The sequence below is a fragment of the Sinohyriopsis cumingii genome, chromosome 1 (genome assembly GCF_028554795.1).
Source record: "Sinohyriopsis cumingii isolate HCF-2022 chromosome 1, ASM2855479v2, whole genome shotgun sequence".
Taxonomy (NCBI): domain Eukaryota; kingdom Metazoa; phylum Mollusca; class Bivalvia; order Unionida; family Unionidae; genus Sinohyriopsis; species Sinohyriopsis cumingii.
Genome location: NC_142961.1, coordinates 123,399,957 through 123,427,820, shown reverse-complemented (window position 1 = coordinate 123,427,820; position 27,864 = coordinate 123,399,957). Strand labels below are relative to the sequence as shown.

General features: G+C 38.1%; 1 protein-coding gene across 2 annotated transcripts; it reads right to left on the bottom strand.

Moving 5' to 3' along the window:
• Positions 1-299: 299 nt before the first annotated feature.
• Positions 300-27,864, bottom strand: LOC149807795 (2'-5'-oligoadenylate synthase 1A-like). Of its 2 annotated transcripts, none has more exons than XM_089970648.1 (6): positions 27,797-27,864; positions 14,911-15,089; positions 10,830-11,088; positions 8,934-9,097; positions 1,783-1,973; positions 300-1,164 (listed from the first exon to the last, which is right to left on the bottom strand). In XM_089970648.1, exons 2-6 carry the CDS (start codon positions 15,085-15,087, stop codon positions 1,002-1,004), a joined length of 954 nt encoding a protein of 317 aa, XP_089826774.1. In that variant the 5' UTR covers positions 15,088-15,089; positions 27,797-27,864; the 3' UTR covers positions 300-1,001. The 2 variants fall into 2 exon arrangements, with proteins under 2 accessions (XP_089826774.1, XP_089826783.1); XM_089970657.1 differs by having other exon boundaries at positions 14,911-15,129; positions 27,797-27,854.

Sequence of the window (27,864 nt, the reverse complement as noted above, 5' to 3'; positions counted from 1 at the left end):
TGGAGAGATGGACAAAGATTTCACGCTAAAATCAGAAAGAGATGCTAAACATCGTCGAATTTGCAAAGTTTTACGCGCCGGTTGGGATTAAAACTAAAAACGATATATAAAGTAGTGTAATTGGATCCTCAAATAAGTAAAAACGAAATACCAAAGCTTTTTAAACATGAACTAAATCCTGTATTAATATAAAAAGTTCTTGTCTTCGAAGTTGGTTATATGCATTTAGAACTGAGAAAGGTGAAAAAGAATGTATGCGAGGGTATACAGTATCAATAATGAAAAAGAAACAAAATTAGAAATGTGCAAATATTGTTTATTTTACCATGAAGTGTAATTAAATAGCCCCTACCATCACTATACATACACTATTTGCGTTAAATAAGGTTGTATTAGATTTCTATGAAAACGATATATTTAGTGGACAACAAATAGGCTTCCATATGGTTATGATCGCTTTAGACTTTGCAATAAAACGGGTAATCAAAAGTTTAATTGTTTTGATCTAGCAATTTTTGTGAACTATAATTGATTATCGGTTGGTCAGAGATTGTAAGAATTTAGTACCATTTCAAGTATATACCATAATAAAATGTCAATTATACAGAAAATGTATAAATGGAGAATTGTAGTGTAAATGAAATCAAACGGATTGATAGTTCATACAGACCGGAATTTCATTAGCATCTATGAAATACACGTCATATTGGTTAGAATACTACTAGTACGACAATCGCATAGGAAACAGAAATTCCAAATATACACTGCAAGCATAAGAATGCATTCAAATAAGAAATTCTAGTTATTTTGCATACGTATTTTCTGTGGTATTACTGTACTATAAAATAACCCAGAAGAAGGTGGATAGTTGGGGTTTCGTATCCAATTTTATGAATCCATAATGCATGCATAATGTAGAAAACGTCTACATGACCTTCAGAAACAATAAGTTGAAAACCTTTCTTTTAAGACCTAATTTAAATAAATAACACGCCACTGACTCAATTCCATATATTCCGATTCTTCCAATTTTCAAGTTTCCTTATTCCGAAGAATATTTTCCACCCAAGAGATTTACGGGCAAATGTGGCGACATCCTCCCAAACGTCGCATCTGTCCATAACATTGTTGAAAGGATTCGCTGGATCAATAACGTAGGGTGGACTGAAAAATAATAAGAAAGATAAATGTCATATTAATTGCACAAAAAGACACCAGTGTCCACATATGATGACAAACACTTAATGTTTACCAACATCCATGGATCGAAAAATTCAGTCGCAACCATTTGTGTTCAAGGTTACATATATGTAATGGGCAATATATTTTACAGTAAATAACCTGTTCACTTGGACTTCGTCAAGTCAAAGGTCTCTCTCCTTTCCTATATTCTCTTTAGATTAATGATATGGAAATACCATGATACTCAAATGTAAAAGCGGGTATCATTGTAGAAACAATGCTTGTTTAAGAAAATTACTGTTGAAATAAAACGCATGAAATAAATCCAGTGACTGAATATAATTTTATGCCATACTCTTTCTATCATCATTTTGTTATTTCCACTTCGTTCCAGAGATAAGTGAATGAACGAAGGAATGTTTGCCTAAAAAAAAAAATGAATGAATAATGATTAAATAAACTAAGAGAAAAGAGAAACCAATTAAGCTACGGTCATACTAGGACTATTTAGAGGCGAGAATGAAATGATGTATTGCTACGACTAAGGTGGCACTTCATGGCTCATAGCTGGACAAAAACATGGCCTAAAATCATACGCACGTGTGCTTTTCGTAGCTCGGGCCATAGTTGTCGCACCACATCACCTTGAATTTTCTGTAATTACCCAATGCTCTCAAAACTGAATGGAAACCACGTTTAAGTGGAAACTCATCTGGACTATGCGCATCATTCCACTTCTTGATGGTTATCAGTTCCAAAATGTAAGAAGTTGGCCATCGGCGGCTGTCGTACTGCAATATATGCGAATAAAGTATCCGAAAATGAGCCATGAAAAGGACAATTATTGATTTTGTAATCATGGATCGATATGACTGACACCCTTCCCCCATTCCTCAATGATTTCTCTATACTGTCTTTATATTTTATGTATATGCCTGTTAAGTTGTCCTGTTTCTGTATTGTGGTTTTTATCATTCAGTTTTCGATTATGCACGTATCGACTGATAGTTTGTTTCCCTTCTGTTCAAACTATTGTACCCGACACAGCTTGCTTTTAATTGAACCTCAGCTGCAGGTAATACGCTAACTGTATACAATTATTCTGAAGTTCAATGCGAGTATTTTATTGACGTACAATCAACGGGGACTAATATTATCGTTAGTATACACGATGAACCATCTGGTTGTAATTAGTTAGTCATTCCTGCTTTGAGTCTATTGTGTTTGTGCGTTCCGTTAATGTACGTGAATTCGCTTTATTTATGGATATTTATAATTACATTAACCTTTCCACAAACGCAAAATATGGATGCAAAACGCTGAATCCATAACAACTGTACTGAAAGTACAGTGTTGGACCTATGCATCGTGAAAATAGTCATACATTCTAGTTCTTGGATGAAAGTATTTTTCATGTTTCCCCACATCAGTACAGCAAGACCACAACTATAACACTGTATTAAAGTACGGAAACTACGACCACCAATATATGTTGTGAGCTATCGCCTATATATTTCTATAGCATACGGGTCAATGTTCCCTTTTTTGGCAGGCGAAGCAATCTGTATATATAATATACATACCTCGAGATATATACATTATTCATTAAAAGTAAACGATAATCTGATACAGCGTAAATACTATGCATATATTTTATTTATATAACATATAAACACACACATTTGCCCTTTGAACGGAGTTACGATGGACTTCAGGGAACTCTGTATTGACCGAGTGAATGAACTCTTCACATCCCTGCCGAGTATGTCCGCTATAAAATATAGTTCTGTGCCTTCTGTGGCTATTCACTATCACCTTTGCATATTGATAGTCAATTGTTTTCTTTTTGATTTCTATTTTTATTTACGTTGATAAAATCAACATACAACACACTTATAATTTAATCATGAAAGATGGTTTTAATGATGAAAGTAGAGTACTACAAACACATGGTTGGCTCTTGAACACTGAACGCTCAGCCATTCAGGAACCGGCTCACGGAAATTAGTGTGGAATAGAAATTAAGCAAAACGACGAGCCAGCAAGAGTTAATTAAAATATTTTAATATATTTACAGTTGATCTAAGTCATTATTCTGCTTTACTTAAAATTTCTACCGACCACAATATTCTCTCTCTCTCTCTCTTTCCTTTTTTCTTCGGTTGGTTTGACTTTACTTTTACCATCTATCATTGGTCCAGAAACATCATTGCATGACACAAGTGAAAATCTTCTACGCTCGTCTTTTTATTGATGTTCGCCTGTATCTTGCTGCGGCGGTTGAGAGAGAGAGAGAGAGAGAGAGAGAGAGAGAGAGAGAGAGAGAGAGAGAGAGAGAGAGAGAGGAGTCTTTGGGCATTTTTATATTTAGTTAACAATAATCGATTTTGAGAACATTATAATAGGTTTAAAAAACAAAAACAACAGAAGACTATTAAATACATTAGAGTTCGTGTGCCTCGTAACCAATAAATTTAATACATTGTGTCGACAGCTTTTTGCAAATTTGTATCATTGATTATCTAAACAATGTAGACAAATTCAAAGGAAGGTGTACACATACCATTACGACGAACCGTATTCTTGTAGGTTACTTGATGTAATCTTTTGTTCGCTCACTCCATATGTCTGCGTATTTTGTTCCTTATGCATGAGAGGGGAAGGGAACGGAAAGCAGAAATCATTGCGATGAAATTGTATACCATGTTAAATTCATTTAGAAAACGGGGATTATTAATACTTTTAGCAGGTCTGTAGCTGCAGACCTGCACACAGGCAGCTCAAGACATTGGGTCGCTTTTTCACTGGACAGAAGGAATTGTAGAACTCAGCAGCGCCCTGAATTACTCAGCAGCCATTTACAGGAGCACACTGCCCACTTCCGTAGCATGAGAAAGGGATTAGAAAGGTGCCATAAAGATTGCACAATTCACCTCAGTCTTGGTCAGCATGCCTCGACCGTCGGAGGTTTCACCTTAGCGGTCGAAAATCTAACAAGAAGAAAATGTGACGCAACTCATCGTCTGTTCCTGCAACGTGCGTATACTAGTGGAATGTACATCAACACATTTACGACATAAAAGAGCAGCTTTTGCTGGTAAAAAAGTCGTCCGATTCAACATTCAGATAGCAGCCCCGAGTGAAACTCGCCTAGCTGAGGAAGGACAATCCACTGAAGTAGGAAACGGCCTACACCTTCTTCTACTGTGGCCGAAGCAAATAATAGCGACAAGAGATTGGTGTTGGGCTTGCCGTTAATCTCAAAAATCTCCCAAAGGGTGTGAATGACAGACTAGTGCAAATGAGACTCTCTCTGTCTTGGAAAATTCATACAACAATTATCAGCGCCTATGAACCAACCAATGACAACCCATGTGAGATTAGGGAATTTTTTTATGAAGACATAGTCTCTTTTTGCAGAGGTACAGCAGGCACATACGCTTATAATCCTTGGTTACCTCAGCGATAGAGTTGGTACAGATCATAGACATAACCAGGATCTACTGGCCAAAATAGTGTTGGCGAATGCAACACAACTCCTATCTCACTCCTAAGCGCTGGCGTCGTCAGGAGAAGAGACAGGCTGGATGTCTCTGTGACGAAGGCCTTGATAATTGCCGAATGATGGGCTGTCCATTTGCTCATAGTTTCCAAGCTCAGTATCCAGATTCAGCTTAGCAATGGACCGCAAGGCAAAAAGATGCCCGAAAATCCCATTGTCTCCAAAATGATAAAGAAGAATATGAAACAAGAATTTGTCGAAGAACTTGTACAGTCAGCTAGAAACGATTGATACGGAGAATTCAAGGAAACATTAACATCCTTTGTAGACTTTACTGATATGCATGGAAAACATTAGGTCCTGCAACAAGTAATCATCAAGGTGTCATAATAACTTCTGATTGAGAAACATATGAGATACAAATCCTGTTTCAAAGACAGTGTCTAAGAAAGCATTCTTCAACAACATCAAGAGGACTGTCTACTGCAAAATCGGAGAGTTACAAGACACATATCTGAGCAATTTGGCAGATGAGATTCAGTCCTACGCAGACAGAAATGACATGAAGAACTTTTATATTCTTAAAGCAATTTACAGGCATACAGCCAGCAAGAAAATATCGAATACTGAATGCCAATAGTACCACACTGCGCACTAACAAAGAAAATATACATCAAAGATGGACAGCACACTTCAATGATATCCTCAATCAACAATAACCTATCAATGAAGAGGCAACTTATCGACTGTCCCAAGTGGAAATTAACATATCACTTGCTGATCCTCCAACGATGACTGAAACTGAGAAAGCAATTAATCTGTTGTCACATAGTAAAGCACTTTGAGCAAATGCAGTACGGCCAGAAGTTTAAAAGCTATTGGCTCGCAGATAGCACAGAAACTGACAACTATTCCAGTCAGTGTGGACTTAAGGAACTATCCTCCAGGAGTACAAGTATCAGTCTATTGTAAACTTGTACAGTCCCACAACAAACACCTGCACTTGTGCTTGCTGTTGATAGCCGGCAAAATCACCGCCAAAATTCTCCTGAATCTGTTTGTGTATCACATCTAACATGGGTCCCTCCTTGAAAGACAGTTTGACCTCAGGAAAGGACAAGTGACCACAGACATTGCAGCTTGTGAACTCCAGAAGAAATGCTAGGAAACGAACTCTAACTTGTACACGACATTCGTCGATGACAAAGCCTTGGACAAAGGCATGTGGGCTTTTGGAAGATCATGTTAAAATTTGGTTAGTGAGCGAAATTCATCGTTATGCTTAGGTAATTCTATGATGGTATAATCGCTCGCGTCATCGACGACGACGAGTAATCTGAACAATTCTCAGTCAAGAATGGAGCCAAGCAAGCTGTGTGTTGGCCCCAGTCATCTTCAGAATGATGTTCTCTGCCATACTTACTGATGCATTCCATGACTATGACTCTGGGGTCGTCATCGGATGCAGCATTGACGGCAGACTCTTCAATCCGAGAAGACTACAAGCGAAAACGATGTTACAGAAAGTGAAACTGCTCGCGATCTCCTATCTGCTGACGACTGTACCCTGAATGTCAGACCTGTGTCTGACACGGAAGCGAATAACGACCATTTCTCTTCAGCTTCTGACAATTTCAGTCTCATAATCAGTATCAAGAAGATAGATGCATCAACCTGCACCGGGAAAGCCTTAAGTTGAGCCGACCATCACAGTAAATGCCCAAAGCCTCCGGGCAGCGGACAAATTCCCCTGTATTAGCAGCATACTGTCTCGGGCGACCTGCATCGATGATGAAACCAGCGTCAGAATTGCTAAAAAGAGTGTGACCTTTGGAAAACTACGCGCGAATGTTTGGAAGTGCCGAGGCATCAGACTACAAAAAAACTAAAGGTCTACAAAGCTGCCGATCCTGATATATGCACACAAAACATGGACGGTGTAGAGACGTCATACCAAGAAGCTGAGCCGTTATTACGTTGGCCGCCTGTGAAAACTGATGAGGATACAGTGGCAGGACAGGGTCCCAGACACTGAAATTCTCACACGGGCAGACATTTCAAATATCCACACTGCTGATGAAATCACATATGAGATGAGTAAGCAACATCACCGGAACGTCGGAAGAGTTACTACCAAAGATGATCTTCTAGGAGTGATCTCAGGATGGTCAGAATAAACGCTTCTAAGTAGCAATCAATTCATCCTTGAAACACTTCAACACTGAACCTGAGTCTCGAGAAGATCTCGCACAGGATAGCTCCACCAGGTGTAGTCGTACTGATAATGGAGCTACAGACGCTGAGCTGATAATAATTGCAGAGACGGAGCAGAAACACAAATAACCCAACCGGCATCACTCCTGTCAAGTGAGCCACACAGATCAGAGCACACATTGTCATGAACAGCCAATCGCGTAGTCATAGAAATCAAACTAGTTGATAAGGCCATGGTCAATTTCGAGCTCGAAGGAAGAACAACAACCCATTGCGTTTAACTTAGACAAAGAGTGCATTCCTCTACAAATAGACTCGCGTGTATTAATAACAAACTATTGAAAAACGTTTTTCACTTTGCATGTTGACATCATTCATCATAAATTGATCTCGAGAGCAAATTGGTACATTATTATTTTCTATCATATCATGTGTGAAGTTGCTGAACTTGATCTTTAAGTTCATGATAATGATTAACAAAAATTGAAACGCACAAACGTTAAAAGAGTCGGTGAATATTGTGTATTTTCACCAGATTCCATTGTGTGTGGATTGACTACATACTACAAGCCACGAATTTCCAGACACAAGGAATTTAAGTTTTATGTGGAAATACGAAATTTCCTTTCCAAACACAAATATTGTTGTCTGAATGAAAATGTCACTGTTCGCAAAACACCACAAATTGAAACATACAATAAACTAATTCAGAGGACATCGAATCTTTTGGTTTAATAGGATACGAACCAGCCACCTTGTTTTCTTTGCTGGTTAAACTAGGTGGTTAGATTTTTATATTCAAACAAAAACAAAAGGACGTGTGGAGGATGGGATACAGCTTTGTCATATTCAAGTCAAATCGTCGAACACTGGGTGCACATAACGGGGCATCGCTATCCATTACGTACCAAGAAACTGATAGTCGAACAAGAGCCATTTCTGTAAACCTCATTTCCTTTGATATGAAATATGCTCACCAGAAAAACATTTAGAGCGTATAGCACTATATATTGAAAGAGAAATCATGTAAAGGTACAGATCCGTGGTTAGGAACAACCTGAATGCATCGCTGCATTTGTACTGAAATCATGGGCGGAAAGTCCGTGCAAACTGCAGAAAAGTTACTTTGTCGGGGATCAAGAAATTTATTTTTTTGAAGAATCTTTGTTAATAGCAAGAACCCATCATTACTATATTAGAAATCGTATCTCATATTTTTATTACGCTATATCAAGGTTTCAGAGATTGACAGTTGTTTAAAGGTGATTTGACTGGTAGATTTCAAAGATGAGGTCGAGGTTTTACTAGCCTCATAACTCTTGTCAGAAATAATCATTGCTACCCGAAGCACGGGTAAAGTAATGTTCATTTTATCCATATAGGTGAATGCCTCGTTCTCATTTATAATTTATGTGGAATTTCTTTGAAATTTAAGCTATCTTGCAATAATAACGTATGGCACATGCATATAGCGTAAGCTTCTAAGAAGTCGGTGACGGTTGTCTGAGCGCCCTTTCTGAAAACCAATAAATACAAGTGGACGAGATGGCCTTAAGGCTATTGACCAAGGTAAAAAGGTCACTAGATAGCACTTAAGCTTTGCCATCCAATTTAAAGAGTACAATGCCATTAGAAACCTAGAAAAAACGCACATTTTATCGATCTGCTTCTTAATATAGCGATGATAACAATATATTCGTGACAACATGACTGAAGTCGATAATTCTGATATAACGGAGATCAGAAAGACATCGATAAAAGTTCATGTTCTGGTGACTTTTGGAACACCCGTTCTAGTTATTTTAGCAACTTATCAGACAGAGCATTTAAATTTGTACCAGAGAGCATTTTCATAGGAAGTGTGATATGTTCCAAATATCGTTTACACTTTCAGAACTGTGACAGCTGTAATCTGACTAGTGATTCACAGGGTCAACAGAACATGACATCGTATCGGTACCCATAGGATCTACTTCTTGCAAGCAAATCTCGATTATTCATTCATGTTACATTCATGATAGCTGCAAAAACCTACCGGAAGAACTGACTTTCTCCAGTGCTTGATAATTCTAATCAGGCTCTTGACTTTTGCGGGTAGTTCCCTCACAAAAGCCAGCTGAAGTTTGACTAAAGACGCCGAGAAATAGTGCCTATCTTTAGACATTTTCATCTGGTCGTAAACCTTTGCTGGCTTGAGATCTTGGTTCAAAGAAAAATAAAACACACAAAATATACAGGTATATGTCTATAAAGGACTTTTGAATTCCAAAGCAGGAAATCACAAATGCATTAATGGTAAACCAAATTGTAACAATGCGAATATTTAAGGTCATTTCATTGGATTGCATAAATGGAAGATACTGAAGACTCTAACATGATTGATATCATAGGTAAGACAATTCATTTGACGTCGGGTGACACTGTTCTCTATCTTTCATTCTTTTCACACACACACACACACACACACACACACACACACACACACATACATGGCTACTGACTCTAGGCAACGTTCTAATTGGCCTATAGACCTTTATTAGTCTGTTGACCAGCCATATGGATCTCTTACAGCTCTAAAATGATGATAATTTGATGACTGGTATCTACGAATACTCTCTAATCTGTCAAGTCCATTATCTTGAAACATATAGCCTGGGAAAAGATACATTAAATTCCAAATAGACATACATAAACTAAAATTACTTAACGAGGTTATCTTCGGAGTTAGTAAACTCTGTTCATAAGGCATTCAAGGAACCACAGTGTGATGTACATAAAGGTTACTACCATTAATAATAATGCTAATAATAACAAAAACAACAATACTAATATTAATACAAAAATTAATTGTAAGAAGAAACGAAACACATTTTGTCCTGTATGTATTGTTCATATGGAGGTGTCCATCAAGCCCGATTGTGTTGTATATATTTCATTTCTTCCTGAGTCAAGATGATTGCAAGACAAAATTAGATATGGAAGCCATTGAAAATATCCCCAGTTTTTATTTTTTCCCTCACCCCTTTACGACCTTAACATCGGGGTTGCATCTAGGATTAAAAACCGTTGATATCTAATCATACTGAAATATAAGTAAATGCTGTCTGATCTATAATTAATTTTGAAACATAATGACGAGTCTATTATAACGTATCATGGTGAAAACAGTGGCTACCAAATAAAAGTGTACTAGCTGAATTTGGACTGTCATATCTAGTAAATTGAATTAATATGCTATATAAAATATATTTTAGGTGGGACCATGTCTGTGTTCAGTGACCAATGATAAATTCAGAATACCGCCTATTTGACGTAGAATATCATCTTATACTCTTGCTACAGAATATGAAAGTATATAAATATATCCAAAGAAGAGAGGTTTTGTGTATTATGTAAAAAGTATGACTCAAACAGAATATCACATCTTCCTTGTGCGTCTGTTGTATCATGAACTTCGAAAAAATATTTACCTCGGTAATGTTGCTTTCGTACTCCATTACGCAAATTTCAATCGCCCAAGTCTATTAAGTCCAAAAATAAAATGAGTACACTTCTTAAATACATTTACTTTGGAATGAAATTACGATATCGCACAATATCTTGACCACTTCTGTCTTTATCTGATCCTTGGTAATTCTGCTTTTGCAGACATATCAATGCTCGTAAATATGTTTTTTGTATAAAAATATAAAATTAATACTGTTCACACAATGGCTATTAATGTTTTATGCTGAAAAAATATTATATATTCTGTATTTTACCTGGATACGAGAAGAATCCATATTACCTATGAAAATATTATCTTTGGTCCCCACCCTCTATTCCCTTGGGCACATAAAAGTAAAACAGAAATCTTGGAGGCCATCCATTAATATACATGAAATACCATTGCACATATCGTGAAAATGAAATTAATAAAATTCATTCTTACCACCAAGAACATCACAAGCTGGCAATAGATCAACGGAGTGTTCGTGATGTGCATGACACGCGACTTCAACTTGCACGGCAAATTTTGTTCTCCCCGTGATCTTACATTCGCCGTATTCGCCTAGGTATTTTTCGAGTGTGCGTAAAAGTTCGTCCATATCACGAACGACCGATTCTACGTTATGGTACTTGGAAAGAAATATGACCAAATCGATGTCTGATTTGCCTTTGAGAGCTGTTCCCTTCGCAAGAGAGCCTCCCTAGAATTCAGGTTACAAAATGTGAAAAGAAAAATATAAGACATAACGAAAAGGGTTAGAGGGATGCAAGAAACAAAGTAAACATTCAGGACGCCTAACTTCATCAAAGAGGAAATCATAAACAGTAGAAAGAGTCTCTTGTACTAATAACTCTCGCAACAAATTTAGTTCAAGGAACAAATACATCAACAAGAAAGCAACACACACACACACACACACACACACACACACACACACACATTTATTTATGAAACCATTTTTAACATCTTTTATTTTTTATTTAATATTTGTTGTCGTCTTAAAATCCTTTTGTTTGAAAAGTTATGAAACTAACACTCATTTTCAATAGCGGCAAACCAGACTTAAATGACAAAGATCAGGCGAAGTATCTAATTTCATTCGATGTCGTGTAGTTTCTCATTTAGTAATCTGTCCTAGCCGTCGATTGGAAGAATGTTTCTAATTATACATGCCACGGAGTAAATTACAACATCTGGTAGTTTATTTCTTGTAAATTATTTCCATGGTCCTTTCAGCAAAGATATTACCTATTATCGCTTTCTGTACCATATTTGCAATAGTTGCGTTCAATTCATGTTTGTAGCCTTTCAAGTCTGGAGAAGTTTTGTTTATTCACTTTTGATGATCATAAAACGTTGCTGTTTTTAATTTCTATAAATCTCATTATGTCTCTAGCTGTGACTTAGCCGTTTAAATAACCGAAAAGTGTTCAAAGGTGATGTAGGTTTGAAATGAAACAATGTGAAGATGTTTTTTATTGTGCATATAAGATGATGGCGTTTTAAATGAGCAGCAAATATAAACTGGTTCTACTTCTTGTGCTCTTGTAAAGTCTAGGGTATTGTTTGATGTGTATAAAGAGGACAATCACACAGACAGGCCTTGGCATGAATGAATAACACTACCACTTAGATGAAACAACTTTGGCATACTAAACAATTAACTCTATTTTAAGGAAAATTAGTTCAAATTTCAACCATAGACAATATCAGACATAGACCCTCCATTATAGCAAGTAAAATTAATAGGAGCTTGTTAAGCGAACTAGGTTGTCCAAACAAATTGACATATGGGTACGTCTTCCACCGTCGATGATCCACATCCCATTAAACCACTTGAAGCTACCGTTGGATAAAAGCAAACTTATACAAGTTCCTGCAGTAAGAATAATACAGATAGTATCCATCAAGCTTTTTGAAGAATAGATAATGCAAAGAAGAATTCTCAAAGAGGAGAAATTCCACCACTGTTGAACAAATTATTAGTTACAGAAGAGGGAAAGAACCAATTGGCTAGGTAAATGTTATAGAAGTTGTAAAATCAAAAAAGAATATATGAAATCTGATGCTAAACATATGAAAAGCAGGTAGAAGTGCTAAAAGCAGACATCAGCAAAGACAAAGATCCTCCCCAAAATGATTTATATAATAGATGGAAGGTGCTGAAAGTAGAAGAGACCATTTAATTGGACATTTAATACAGTTTGAGAGCCACTTTAAAGAACACATTGAGAAAACGGATTCATAAATCGGATCAAGTCTAGTATTAAGTGAAATGTGGAAGCAACTGTTTAAAGAATGGGTCTGATAATAAATGCTTTAGCGCAAGCTATAGCCATGACTTTAACAGCACTTACTTATCTATAGCAAATATTATTAAATGCTTTGCGGATGTTTTAAGATAAAAAAAGTGTATGTAGCGGTTAAGTTGGTCGTTAAATGATTCATTCTTAGACATATATCAATCATTACTTGCACTAACTGAAAGAACCATTATCCAATGGGTTCTCCGGTTCACAATATGGGTGCCCTGGTAATGTTAAACCTTGTTTTCATATACATCTTTTTTTGCCACGTTTTGATTTTGGTAGCCAAACATTTGTTTTTCTTCTTTCACACAGTGAGTATACTCCTTTCATAATTCTTTCATTATTCTTTATTTGGATAAAAGCCTTATAATCTGTATCGCTTTTTTCTGCATTTCAAACAATACGTATCCATGTATTATATTATTAGGTCAATTTTATGTCTTTAAATTACTTGGTTGTTGTTTGTCTTATGGCAAGCATCTTGTTTTTTTCTTTCTCCTACAATATATTGGACTGTTACGTACATTAAAGAGTTTAATATTGTTTTTGTTATGAGTTTATCGTGGCATAAACTGTCATTTACCAACACACATCAAATAACGCCCGTTGCTTTTTTTGACGTGCAAAATACTCTTGGATTTGATGCTTTCACGAGTTGGTTATCGTTATTTTCCAGACACGCGAGTAACCAATGTTTAATTCTTTAAAACTATTTTCTTGCATTTTACGTGTCGTCTTTGGTATAGTAACTCCTGTAAACGTTGTTAGGAGGACAACAACTTATTTGGGTTATATATGTATCAAGGCATAAGTCGTCAATTCTTTTACAACTGGCTGTCATATTTTGAAGGAGTGTGTCACCAAACATGAATCCAGGCGGGGTAAGTAATATATGCTAATTTTGCCCATGTTAGATGGTCCTACTCTTTATGATATGTTGGCGGGTAAAGCCTCACCTCGTGTTTTATTTGTTATTATAAAGTTTTCATGTATATTCTTGTAACGAGTAATGAATTCAAAACAAAATAGAACTTTGTATTAACTTTATTCTACATTACCGAGGTATTTGGCGTGGTTATATGGACCGAAATAGTGTACATATCGCAAATTAATAATTCGAACGTTCTTGAGAAATCGGTCTTTGTCGTCCTGAGTTAACTTTGTCCCTAGCATATTTCTCTCACAAATAGAAGTTCCGTTAGAAATACGAAGGCATGCGTACAGCCGCAACCGTCATCCACCGGAGGCACTTGAGATGCGGTTGATTTTATATGTAATATGTTTTTATATCCCACCACCACCGCCACCACCACCACCAACCCAAACCAAACAAGCACCAAAACAAAAATACCAATCAAACAGGTAAAACACTTACTTTAAAGTCAACTAAATTACCAGAAATAATTTACTTGCTTTTAAAATTTCCAAATACTGTACCTCATAACTTTACATACATATGAAAGTAATTTCAGATTACGCTTAAATTCAGTTTATTTTTAAAAATAATATGTGACTTTCCCTCTGATTTCATTTTAGGTTCCTTTAGGTTCATTATCTGTTCATATTTGTTTTGAAATTCATTTCCAGGGAATTTCGTTCATTTTCGCTCATTTAGTTAATTTTGCAGAGATTAATCATCTACATCAGCCATACTCTTTCACGGCTCACTACTGTGACCTAGTTAGCCTGGCGAGAAAAAGTAGTTAAGAGAGCAGAAGACATTAAAGAAAGTGGCATAAATATTTCTAAAACCATATTATTTGTTTGGCCTAATTTTAATGAGTATTAGAAAACATAAAGTGTGTTCAAACTGCTTCGCAATGAAGAAGCATCTACTGCTGTCTATGCCAATGCTGCTTTGTGGCAAATCATAGGCGATTTTTTAAAAAATCTAATAGCAGAATAGGGTGCAGAGGGATGAGTATCCCGCACTGCTCGTTCTACTTCTCGACTTCCGTCAGGGCACAAAAGTAAGTTTAACACATTCCCACCTGCTTTAGTCTGCTAATGAAAACCTGCATGCTCCACACACACCAACATGAGACAATAATTGAATGGTGCACCAATATGTCACTTCTGCCAACAATCGTCCTTTTTTATATAGGTGCGGATACAATAGCCTCAATGTGATTGAAATACATCCCGAAATTAAAATGATCTGCACCGTAACACAGAGCAAAATAATTAATCATGAAAAATAATATTCTCCTTACCTTGACAACTTCCTTTACACTGATTGGAACATTGTTCTGCAGAAACTTCACAAGCCTATCAATCACAGCATTACAGCTGTCCCTGTAGGATTCATCAGTTTGCAGATAGTCGGCATCAAAAACGTCTAGATTCGAGTTTGGACCCAAAGACCTAAGCTCGGCAGCAGCAGTTGCCATACCTATTAGGTGGATAAACTTTACCGATCAAATCTTTCAAACCTAAAACAAAACTCAGTGAAAGACAGTATTGTTATTGTTAGTCGTCGCAATAATAATAATAATAATAATAATAATAATAATAAATAATAACAATAATGAAAATTTCAAAGGAAGATATATTTAGAATTTTAAAGTTAATATCCCGTATGGTCTTCCTAACTATTATAAACACGCTATAAATTGCTCACCAAGGTTACAATGACATCGGCTATTCACGAACTGTCGTAGTTAATGAAGGAATCCATCTAATTCTTGACTCATATCTTTGTTTGGAAACGTTTGTATGCTTCTTTGATGGCGCTGGGATTCAAGTTTAGCGAGGATGACACGAGTGTCAATGGAATTGGCTGCCTTCCCGACGCATCATTCCTGCACGTTTCTCGTAACAAGATGCCAAACATTGGCATATGAGTTGGCTCGATATGGCCCCACGCGTCCCTCAGGCGACAAGAAAGGGCAAAAAGACATAAGCACCCACAGGCCGGTTCTATTTATTTAAAAATATTAATATGTTTTGGGTAAAATGTGCACCGGATGTTTTCTTGACAATATCACATTGTTTTGGCGACTGACTGTGGCAGCTTTGCTTGTTGCTGCGTTTGTAATTTGCAAAGCAAGGCAGGCAAGCGATGCTAACAAGTGATATTTGTAGTAAACGTCTTTCCACCGATGATAGCGAGGACAAAGACAGATGAGGCGGTTACCATTCTTTTAAATTCGCTAACAAGGCAAGCAGCGTTGCGCAATTAGATAAACTGCCTACGATTGTGTTGAGCTTTGCTTCGGCTAAGACGCGGATTTCATTGTGCTTGTTAGCTTTTATTCATAGTTGCCAGCTGATAAAATTCACAGCTACGGAAATCAGACTACAGCTTCAGCCTTGCTGACTTTTTCAGGTAAAAATCTTGTGGATCTTCAATTTTTGGATACATCGAACCTGTAATTCCTCTATGAGCAGTATTATGTGAAACTTTCATTCGTCGCGTGAGTCGATTAGTGTACGGATCCATGCCTTTAGCCGATTGTATGTGCTTTTGGATAAGACGGTGGCGAAATCAAAGAAGCTGATTGTCTCCCTGATATCATCAGGTTCCCTAATAACATTATTATTACAAGCCAAACCTACCGTGCCTTTTAGCCGATAGCTCAGCGACAAGTTGGACTTTTGCCTGAGTATTGTGAAGGGGTATAGTGCGTATTTGCTTTAATATCACCTGTTATTTATTGCGACGAAAATGTACCCCTTTGAGCTGGATGGATATTTCGTAACATTACCCTAGTAGTCATAGTGAAAGTTAACGTCTAACCCAGTTATGTCAAATCCATCAATCCCAACTAATGTGGTAGGCCCACCGCATCTCCCAAAGAATAAAGATGCTAAAACAACAGCATCGTCTGGCGGGTCTGGTTCGTAGTTAGTGATTAGTGCCGAATTTGCTAGTTGCAGTTTTCTGCAGACCAATGGGTCTTGTGCGACCTTCATTAATTTGTTGTTTATAGCCAGCGCGCTATTAGCATCGCCATGGACATTCAGATCTGCCACGGAGAAACCACCGTCACTCAATGCTCTAGTGGTAAACGGGGGATGGGTCGAAGGCGCTTGCAGTGCGGTTATTAAATATATTAGGACCACGCAGATGTTTTATAATGTGTTAGAAGTTTTCTTTGCCGTTTTCTTTAATTTCAAGGGTTATAGTGTTCAGCAGCATATTAACCGGCGAACGCCTTTAATTTAACATGAGTATTGAGAGCTCTTGAATAATGCCTTCACTCAGTCTACAACAATGTGATTTTACGTACAAGACAGTACGAGATTCACCGACCACACTAATACCTTGTGGCAGGGTGATATGGTTTCAATAAACAATATTACTAGCTGACTTTATTGATTCGAGGTGAATATGAAGCTATGCGACGTTGATAAACACTGAAACATTGGGTGCCATGTTTGTGTCAGATCCGTCAAACGTGGGTACATTTAATCCAAAAATGGGGGAAACGATTCGAGATAGAATTGAGAGTTTGGGTCGGTGAGAGTGATGTTGATCCGTTCGGCTTATGCGTCGAAAACCTGTCATTCCAGGAATGGCAGCCTGCATTACTTTTACCAGCCAATCTCACTGTATTACCCAATGGAAACGGCGGCTTCTCCTGCTGGTTTGGTTGGGGTCGCGCTCACATCAAATCTGTTGCTGCAAAACTCGGACGATATGTTATATCATCTCGTGATAAATTAAATCTTTTGAAGTGTGTGCCGTCCATCATCTGTTCTAGAGCCACCGGGCCCAACTAGAGTTTTAGTTAATGCAATATACATTGTTGTTGTTGTTGTGGGGTTTAACGCCATTCTTCAGCATACGATAGGCTATTTATGGCGGCTAGTATTAATGGTGGAGGAAGAACCCGGGAAAACCCCGGAAAGAACCACCGACTCACGAGAAGCTACTGGCAAGGCAATATACATTGTCCGAACGACGAAGCGATGATATTACCAGAAGCATTTTGCATTAATGGTGACACAAAGTTTTTAACTATAATGATACGGAGTAAGCAAGCATTAGCGGTGGGACCCTTTGTTAGCAGCTTACGTTACTCTCCTAGGTTTTCAATGCGATCTCGTATCTCTTGGCCCATCCGTTCTCTTTATTTATTATACAGGTTCGTATCGTTTTCCAGCCCGTTTACTATTTCTTTTGTCAGATGCAGTTATGGAGCTCTACAAGTTTCGAGAGGTTATTTACAGCCTCTCCATGCATCCTTTGAAGCACCTCGTTGACGCACAGGATCTCTCGTGTTGCAAGGTTTTTAGGCTTTAATGAAACCTCTTAATCGAGCGCCGTGTCCTCTGATCCCGCTGCAGCTAGCAGCCATTGCTCTGCCAGCGTGTTTCAGTTTTTGTATATTTAATAGTTATTGTGTGGTGTTTCTGCTTACAATTAGTGGCAGTCGTTGAATACCTAATTACATTGCTCTTTTAGGTATTAATATCTGCAGTAAAGTTGAAATAGAAGGGCCATTCATTTATGCCTTTGATCTTCAAGGAAGCATCAACCTTTTCTTTGCGAATTTCATCCTTAATTTATATGAAGTCGTCGGCCATAAGGTTTACAGCCAGTTTTCCATTCTCGTCATTTGTCAATACCTCGAGAAATAAGTTTCTTCCTCACCAAATTCTGTCATTTCAAAGTCAAAACCAAATTCAGCCATGTTTCGTTTGCTGTTCAGCCGTACTAGCACTGGCTACCAGCAGCGTGCACATATTAAAGTAAGCCACGTGTTCTTTAATAACACTGAGGTGAACAGCTAGCATTTCCTATCAGTGCAAACACAAATTCAATCCGTTTCACTCCTCGAGTGGTGTAAAGGGAGCAACATCGTTTGGACTTATAACCCAAGCAGATAGACCAAAAACAGCTTGTCAGGTTTCCGACCATAGATAGCAACAATGGCATTGTGACTGTTATTGCCAAGTGTGCATTCTCAATTGGTTTCTGAACATCAGTCAGACAAGGCCAGATGATGAAAACCGCGATTGTGAACACTGCACAATCGTTACAAAATCAAAACATATATTAATGAGGTGCCTAATGCGTCTATCCTCGTCGATATGGTAGTCGTTTCGTTACGCTTCAAGCTCCTAAATGGCCACATGCCATACTACCATCCCGTTGTTTAGATTTCCTAGCCTCTGAACTGACCCTCAGCGAATATGGCAGGATAATCAAGAGCACCAAGAAAGCTACGCCATTAGTGGTACATCTCTTGAATTAGACGATGCGATCCACGCAGATCTTGCATGCATGCATAATACCAGCAGCAACACTATCGTATACACATACATTTGGCAGCTACGGCAAGGATTCGGTCACCATCCCGAGCGTCCGTTTTTGACTCATTGCCTCCACGTTCGTAGTGATGGAACGCAATCATAGCTTTCAGTCCGTGTAGGGATCTTAATGACCCATAACGGCTGTACAGCCGTTCTGGCTAACACCTGGTACGAAAGCCATCCAACTATCTCGGCGTCTACGTTTGTAGCCAGAGACCATATTAGGTTCGAGGGTCTCAACATTATTACACAGCTCAATGGATTATCAGCTACCCTAGCCATAGTTTCCTTTAGCGATCAGAACCCACCTGGATTAAAACATAGCTATGGAAAGCAATCGGATATGGAACGCAAATCAATGGTGCCTGACTATCCCGACTATGAAGCAATCAACAAGGAATATAAATCACTGATGAAAGAAGTATATGCGCAAATATGAAGTTGACACTTATCGGATCTAACTGGGATGGAACGATGATGCAAAGCAGATTGACATCAAGCCCTGATGTTAGCCAGGAGAACCCAAGAGCCCTTCTGTGAACTAGTTTAATTTGCCTTTTCGATGTCAGAACAAGACTCAAAAGTACTGCCCTCGGGAGGTCTCTGGCGCAATTACTACCTCAATAACAACCTGCCATTTGTTATTGAAAAGCTTCTACCTTTAATATTTCCTTCTTAGTATGTAGCACCTTTATCAGTCATGTTACCAACGAAAACATAACAAAGAGGAAAACACGTTATGTCCCAAGCACAGTAACTGGCCAGATAAATGAAAAATCAAAGAAACAACTGCGAATGGAAGGCATGGAAGCTGTGGTTTTTCTCAAGCGTTTTGATTTATAACCCTAATGATACTGAAGAGACTGATATATACACTGACAACACCACAGCCTTGAGAGTAGTCCTTGGCAATGGGCTAGATGTGTAATGTCAAGACGTATTATAGCTACCTACCCACACCACAATCAATTAAAATTTCATATCACACTCCTTATAGAGAATTATCATGTCGCAATTCCCAAAGATCAATGATCCAAAAGAAATCCGCATGAAATCAAATGCTCTAGGATTAAAATTGCTTGAGGACGAAAGATGAACAGTGATGAACGCTGTACAAAACATAACGGCAGTGGCACTGGGCACCAGTGTGGCTGGAATCGGGATCACTTCAACAAACAGAGCAGCCCCTACTGCGATACTTCTCGAGATTACAGCGTTAAGTCGCGGTTTGTTTTCTGTAGCTGAAAATGTTATTAGCCGCCTCCTTCCTGCGAAAGATAAAAGGTGCGACAAGAACAGCATCTTGGCGGTGATAAAACTGAATACTATTGCAGGTCATATTTCTAAAGGCCTTGTGAGACAATGTCATCTTGTATCAGCGAATGAATTTAAGCTGGAGAGGTGCTTCTAAAAATTCTCTCAGGAAATTCATGATGAGCTCTTTTTCAGCCGTGCGAGCAACAGAAACCGAAAAATCAACAGAAACGATATAACCATCGGAACGACGGCTTTCCGACTCGAAGATTATTCCTAGCGCGTTCTCGCCATAGGATGCATTATGTACCCTTTAACTTATCACTCTACTCCGCGCATTCTTTTTTCCTACTCAATGTTTTGCGGTAGAATCTTTTTTTGTAGCCTAGTATACGCAGCCGGATTACCAGAGAAACATTAAGCGCAAATGTGAAACCCTCGCAAGAGTTGAGATTGATCACTTGAGGACTGGCACGATTCTCGACATGGAACAGAAAATCGTATCTAATTGATCAGCATAAAGTGGCACGCGAATTCGAAAATCTCGGCTGCTCACTCACAGTGCGCGCCTAAAATAGCGCATGCACTACTGCATAACATTGCTCTTTTTCCACAACGAGCTTTCAATATTAAGAAAAAGCGATTCTTTTTTGCCGTTTTCAGCACCTCACGTAAAGCCATTGCCCCCTCCCGAGCCTTCGCCATCATCCAGTATGACGTGTATCACAGCAGCAGGTCGTGCACTTTGAGCACTTGAACGAAGATGTGTCACATACAACTGGTCAGTGCCAATTATGCAAATCTCAGCAACTGTTAACATAGTAGCAGGCATCCTTCGATAAAGATACACCAAACACCATTCTTGCCTATAGTTTTGTCAGCAGATTGTTTGATATAGACGCCTCCGGTGGTATCGCTACAAGAAGCTAACAATAAAAGCTGTAATCTTTCCGATATCATTTTGTAGATAAAACACGAGATACCAAAGGGGTCTTCTTATTATTAAGACGTGTGGATATCCTGTATACAAATAGATATTTCAAATTGTGCGATATGTGCTCTTTGTCTGGACTCTATACACCAAAGCGTATAGTCGATGTATACAGTTTTGCATGCCATGGATAATTACTCTAGCACCTCTAAATTGTCCTTTTAAACCAATTAACTATCTATTCTCCCAGGTTTATAGAAATCATCTATATTTTTAATCACACTGTTCTCAATATGATTTCTATATTGCAATAATTAATGTTTTCATAGTGGGGAAAATACAAAGTAAAGTCGGTCAAATTCAAGTCAGAATGCAAACACGGTTTATCGATTGACAATATGAGTCAGCTTAAAATGTGTATCGGGTTGAAAGCAGTAAACAGTAATATAATTAAATAATCAACGAATTTCTGCGCTGTATAGTTTGGTGTTCTCTCGTACAGCTGGATGCGAAAGAATTGTTATTGTTATTATTATTATTTACGGTTTTTCCTCTTTCAAAATAAAGGTTAGTGCCCCGCCCACTTCGGGCGTAAAACCACGTAGGTGAGCTTCCTTTTGTCTCTTTACGCATCGGTCTCCATTGCCATAACACTTTACCGGAGGTCGCGGTCCCCTCTCATCAATGCATCCTACATAGTGCATAGAAACTGAATTAAAATTATTTGTGACCATTGTCCTAAAGATCATGTTGGCTACTTTATATGTTTGTGGCATTATGGGGCTAGCAATAATGATTTTGCTACATCTTTTGTTTGTGTCATGAAACCAGCCTTGCGGAGATCAAATTCGACCTTCGTATCATCTATCACATAAAATGTGAGGCTCAGTGCATTGGATTCTGTCAGATGAGTCCTTAGAGGTGCATTTTAGTAACACTTTTGTATGTTATATCCGCTTGTTTGTGAAACGTATGGATGTTATATACGCTTTTTAGTAACAAGTTTGTATGTTATATCCACTTTTTGTTCTTGATGTAATCGTTTTTTATGTGCTGTGTCTCAATGTTTGTCATTAACTCCTTGAACAGTCGTATCTCTCTAGCGTGGCGCCTCACAGCAGAGCCCTCTATCTTCATTCTTACTACGTGTTTTATAATTTGATATAGGATTAATTAGTTGTGTTAGGCATTTGGGTCGTGTCTTGAGATGCATAGCGTATCAGTTTTCGGGTTCGAAAAGCTTACTAATGACTTGAGTAAAAGGGAAACCACAAAAACCATACAAATGTGAAATTGGAGATTTCTCTTGTGACGTCATGTCCTTAGAGGAGACTTATGTGGAGTATTTACGACTTTAAGAAGCATTCATTTGGCTCTGAATATTGTCTTGAAGTCCTTGGAACTGGGGAACTTAGCATACTTGTAACCGATTTCCAGAAATTGAGGTTACATTAAAGGAAGTGGAGGGCGGGTCAAGCACATGCCGCAAGAAGATTATATCATACTTATACAGTTTGGTCGTTAAGTATCACCTTTAAAGAGATTTTACAAGGACCCTTCTTAACATGTTATCTCTAGAAGATAGTGTAGTCACGAAAGAAGACCTGAGGAATTTCGTTGAGCCGATTTCGAGAAATTAGCTAGATGACAGAGGTCTCGTAGGACACATGTCGTAAGATTATAACATAAACCCTTCTCTGACATTTTGTCTCTAGGGGATAGAGGTCCATCCACGAAAAATATCCTGACGAATTTCATCGAGAGGAAACAGCGAAATAAGGGATGCCCTATGGGTGCCTGGTGTTACCCCCCACCCCCCAACAAAAACAACAACACGCAAATGTTAATAGATTGTATCGATAGTTGGCACTAATTAAACACCTGCTTAGAGGATTTCGATTTCAACGTCTCTTGCATATTATCTAACAGTATAATTTTTTTTATTGTTTATGTTTTTATCAAAAATTCGTCGAGGTGATTTTGAGAAATCTACGGCTAGATGGAGGTCGAATAAGACACATGTCGTAAGAACATTATATCTGTATACAGTTTTGACATGGAAATTTCTTTGGTATTTTATCTCAAGGGGATAGAGTCAACTCTCGAAGGAAGTTCTGACGAATGTCTTCGATAGCAAACCACGATATAAGGTACGTCCGAGGGGTACCAGGTATGAAAAACACACAAAGATTAATAGACTGAATCAAGAGTTTGTACTAATGGAACTTAGAGGATTTTGATTTCAACGCCTGTTGGACCGTACCTGGTTAGGCACGCGTGCTAAGAGGGAAACAAAAATTTGTAAGTCGCAGCCAAATAAAGGCGGTCGGGTACAACACATTCCATATGAAAATTGTATTTTACGTATATATTTGGGCCACTGAGTCCCTTCTTTTTAGAGTGTGACATAGACACTTTTTTGACATTTTATCTATAGGAGGATTGAGTCTACCACGAAAGAAGTCACGACGAATTTCGTCGAGAGGAAACAGGGAAATAAGAAACGCCAGATGGGTACCGGATATGACAAACACGCAACTGTTAATAAACTGTATCAATAGTTTGTACTAATTGACTCCTTAATTAGAGGATTCTGATTTCAACGCCTCTCACAAAGTATCTAAATAGGGCCCCATTTTAACAGCAAGAAAAGTCTGAAGAAAATTCGCCGAGCCGATTTCGAGAAATTCGCTGCTAGAGAACGGAGGTCGAGTGCAAACATATACTGTTGTACAGTTGGGCCATTACGTTCCCTCTTTAGAGTTTTGATATCGACCCTTCTTTAATATTTCATCTCTAGGGGATAGAATGCATCCACAATTAAAGTCCTGACGAATTTCGTCGTGACATAAGAGCGAAATAAGAGGTATACCGGGTGTGAAAAACACTAAAATATTCATAGATTATATCAACAGTTTGTACTAATGGAACCTCCATTTAGAGGATTTTGAATTAAACGCCTCTTAGATATTATCTAGCAAGGCAGCCGTTCTAACAGGAAGAAAATAGAGAAAAAATTGATCGATCTAAATTTTAGAAATTTGCGACTATATAATGGAGTTCGAGTATAACATATGCCTTAAGATTATATCTTAAGTTAAATTTGGGACACTACGTCACCTTTTCATCGAGTTTTGACATAGACACTTCTTTGATATTTTTTATCTCAGGGAACGAGACCACCCACAATGGATGTCCTGATGAATTTCGTCGAAAGGAAACAACGAAATAAGGGGCGCCATTTATGTACCTAGTATGAAAAACACGCAAATGTTAATAGATCGTATAACTAGTTTGTACTGATTGTACTTCAGCTTAAAGGATTTTGAGTTCAACGTCTCTTGGTCGGTATTTAGAAAGGGGCCTCATTTCGAAACAGTATAAGAGGCGTTGAAATCAAAATCCTCTAAGTAAGATTCTCATGAGTACCAACTATTGATACAGTTTATTAACATTTGCTTGTTTTTCATACCCAGTACCCCCTAAGGCGCCGCTTATTTTTCTATTTCGTCTCCACAAAATTTGTCAGGACTTCCTTCGTATGTGGACTCTATTTACTAGTGATAAAATATCCATGGAGGGTTCATGTCAAAACTGTATAAAGAGTGGACGTAATGGCTCACGTGTATATAATCTTACGGCACGTGTTCTGCTTGACTTCCTTTATCAAAATCCTCTAAGTAAGGGTCCTTATTTTGTTGATTCGTCTCAACGAAATATTTCAGGACTCCCTTCGCAGGTGGGTTGTATCTCCTAGTGATAATATATCCATGGAAGGTTCATGTTGACTCCACAACTTCACAACTGCACGGTTTCTCCTTATTCCACTTCCGTAACTTAGCGGTAGTATTTCTATCCTTTAAAATATACAACTCAAACACCCTATGCAAGGAACTACTTTACATGCGTCACCTCATGCCATTCAAATCATTTCGCCTGTAACCTTGCACCGTATCTACCATCATAAGAACAACACAAGCCGTCTCCAGGCAACGAAACCGTCCCTTCTGATATATTCTATTGTACAATTTACCAGTAACCCATCACGAATACTGCACATTGACTCACATAATCGTTACAAACAGGTAAGTTTTAATAGGGACTACTCTGCCAGGGTCACTTATGGGACTCTGACTTGAACTCACTGCAGTCTGTGATGTTTTCCCCTAGCAATGGCTAATTAGTCGGGCTGAGGACACTGACCTCCCAAAGGCAACCAATTGATCACTAAAATATATGAAATCCTTGAAATGGAGAACTATATGAAAATGACGGATACTCCAGATTTATTACAATATCAAAGATGGGTCGATGTACAAACTGTATAAACAGGGGATGTATTAGGTCAAATGTAAAAGTAATATAAAGTCTTACGTCATGTATTGTGCTCGAATAACTTTATCTAGCCGAGAATTTCTCGAAATTGGCTTGACGTGTTTTCTTCCACTTTTTCTTTCAGCTATTTACATAATATCCAAGAGGCGTTGTAATCAAAATCCTCTTAGTAGAGGTTCAGTTAGTGAAAAGTTTGATACACATTTTAGTGTTTTTTCATACCCGGTACCCATCGTTGTTTCCTATCGACGATATTCACCAGGACTTCCTACGTGGGTGGACTCTGTCGCACAGACATAAAATATCAAAGAAAGTCCATTGCCAGAACTCTCTAAAGAGGAGACGTAGAGGCCCAACTATATACGTATGGTATAATCTTCTGATCCATTGTGGTATGCCCGACCTCTTTCATCTAACCGCGAATTTGTCGAAATCCTCTCATTAAATTTTCTTCGAAGGTTTCCTACTGTTGGGATTCATTACTCTTTACCGACTTTAAAACGTGTTGAAATCAAAATTATCTGAGTAAGGGTTCAAGCATGGCAAAGTTTGGCTGCAATCTTTTCATAGATTGTAACGGTTTTAAATACTGCTGGTATTCGTAAAGACCCTCTTAGTTTTCCGCTTGCATTAAACAAACACCGTCAAAAATGCTTTGGGGAGTCAAATATATATCTGTTTAGAAGATACGTACAATAATAAATATCATGATCATTTCAGTGGTGAAATGTAGGAACCAGATATGGACTGAAGAGGTAATCTGCTAATGGACTTTGTTACAACTATCATATATTAATCTCCAGATCAAATGAAATCGGGTTGACGAATTTTCTTTAAACTTTTCCAAACGTTGGAAGAAATCACTAACTACGTATTGTCCGAGAGGCGTTGGAATCGATATATTCTAGTTAGGGGTTCAATAATTACAATATATTCAATCGATCCAAATTGTGCGTCTTTTTCAAACCCGGTGCCCATAGATTGCTTCTTTTTTCGCTGATTCCTCTCGATGAGATTCATCAGGACTTCTTTCATGACTTGACAATATCTCCTAGAGATAAACCGTCAGTGAAAGGTCCATGTAAAAACTCTTTAAAGAGGAGACGCATTTGCCCACCTGTATAAGCAAGATATTATCTTCTTGCCGCATATGTTGTACTCCCGCCCCTCCCCTTGTTATGTAGCCACAGTTTCTGGAAATCGGTTAAACGAATTCTTATAATGACTTTGATAAAAACTGTCCATCAGAAGTTGCAATCAAAATCGTTCAGGTACGGGTTTAAATAGCACTAAGTAATATTAGATTTGACTCACACTGAGCCTGTTTCATACACCTAACCGTATGCTTGTTTACCCAGTTCCAATGAATTCAAGACAACATTCGATGTCAACTGAAGGCTTCCTAAACCCGTAGATACTTGAAATTATTCTTCGCTAAGCACATTATGACCACATAAGAGAAATCTCCAATTTCACACTTGTATGTTTTTGTTGTTGTGGTTTCACGTTTACTTGAGTCATTAGTAAGCTTTTCGAATACAAATACTAATATTTCGCGCCATGCACAACAGGATGCGACCCAAACATCTAACACAACTGATTAATCATATCTCAAATTATTAATTATGTATACCCAACAATCTCCTAACTCCTTCCTCCACATAGTCCGTGATTTGTCTCTAGTCAGCTTTATATAGCTGGCACCAAAGAACACTCTTATTTCTCTATCTGGGTCAGAATAACACCAATGCATGCCCTGAAGGGCTTTTGATCTTCAGTAAGTAAGTTATACCCAATTACTTATATAACTGTGAATAAAGAACGAATACCCAGCTAGAGGTGAATAAGTTTTTGTTGTTGTGGGGTTTAACACCATTTTTAAGCACACGATAGGCTATACACGGCGGCCAGTATTAATGGTGGAGGAAGAACCAGGGAAAACCCCGGAAAGAACCACCGACCCACGCGAAGCTACTGACAAGCTTTCTCACATACCCACATTGGCTGAATCCGAGGCTCAAACCGGCGCAGACGGGGGTGAGATGGCAGTGATCCGTAACGGAGAGCTTTAGACCACTCGGTCACTCGGGGCCCCAAGGAATAAGTAACCAAATATATGTAGAAATAGATGAATCGGGAATAAGTATCTGGTTACTTACTCCTTATTCAATCCGTAACTGGTTACTTTTTCCTTATTTAATCTGGAATAACGAATAAGGAATAAGTAACCAACTTGTCAATGAAGTAATCGTCGACCAATAAATTTCGACTAATAAGTACAGAGGTAAAGTATAAGCTGCAGGAAAACGTTAACTTACCTGATTTACTCCTTAAATATCTGTCTTTAATATTTGTCTCTCTACCCTGTTACTCTAGTTTCACTATC

Bases quoted from the DNA above. Each gene is read 5' to 3' on its own strand.
- LOC149807795 (XM_089970648.1), bottom strand. From the start codon at position 15,087: ATGGCAACTGCTGCTGCCGAGCTTAGGTCTTTGGGTCCAAACTCGAAT. The intron at 1,974-8,933 runs GTAGGTTTTTGC...CATATATTGCAG, and splicing joins GGAGAAAGTCAGTTCTTCCG to TACGACAGCCGCCGATGGCC. The intron at 1,165-1,782 runs GTGCGTATGATT...ATTATTTTTCAG, and splicing joins CCGAGCTACGAAAAGCACAC to TCCACCCTACGTTATTGATC.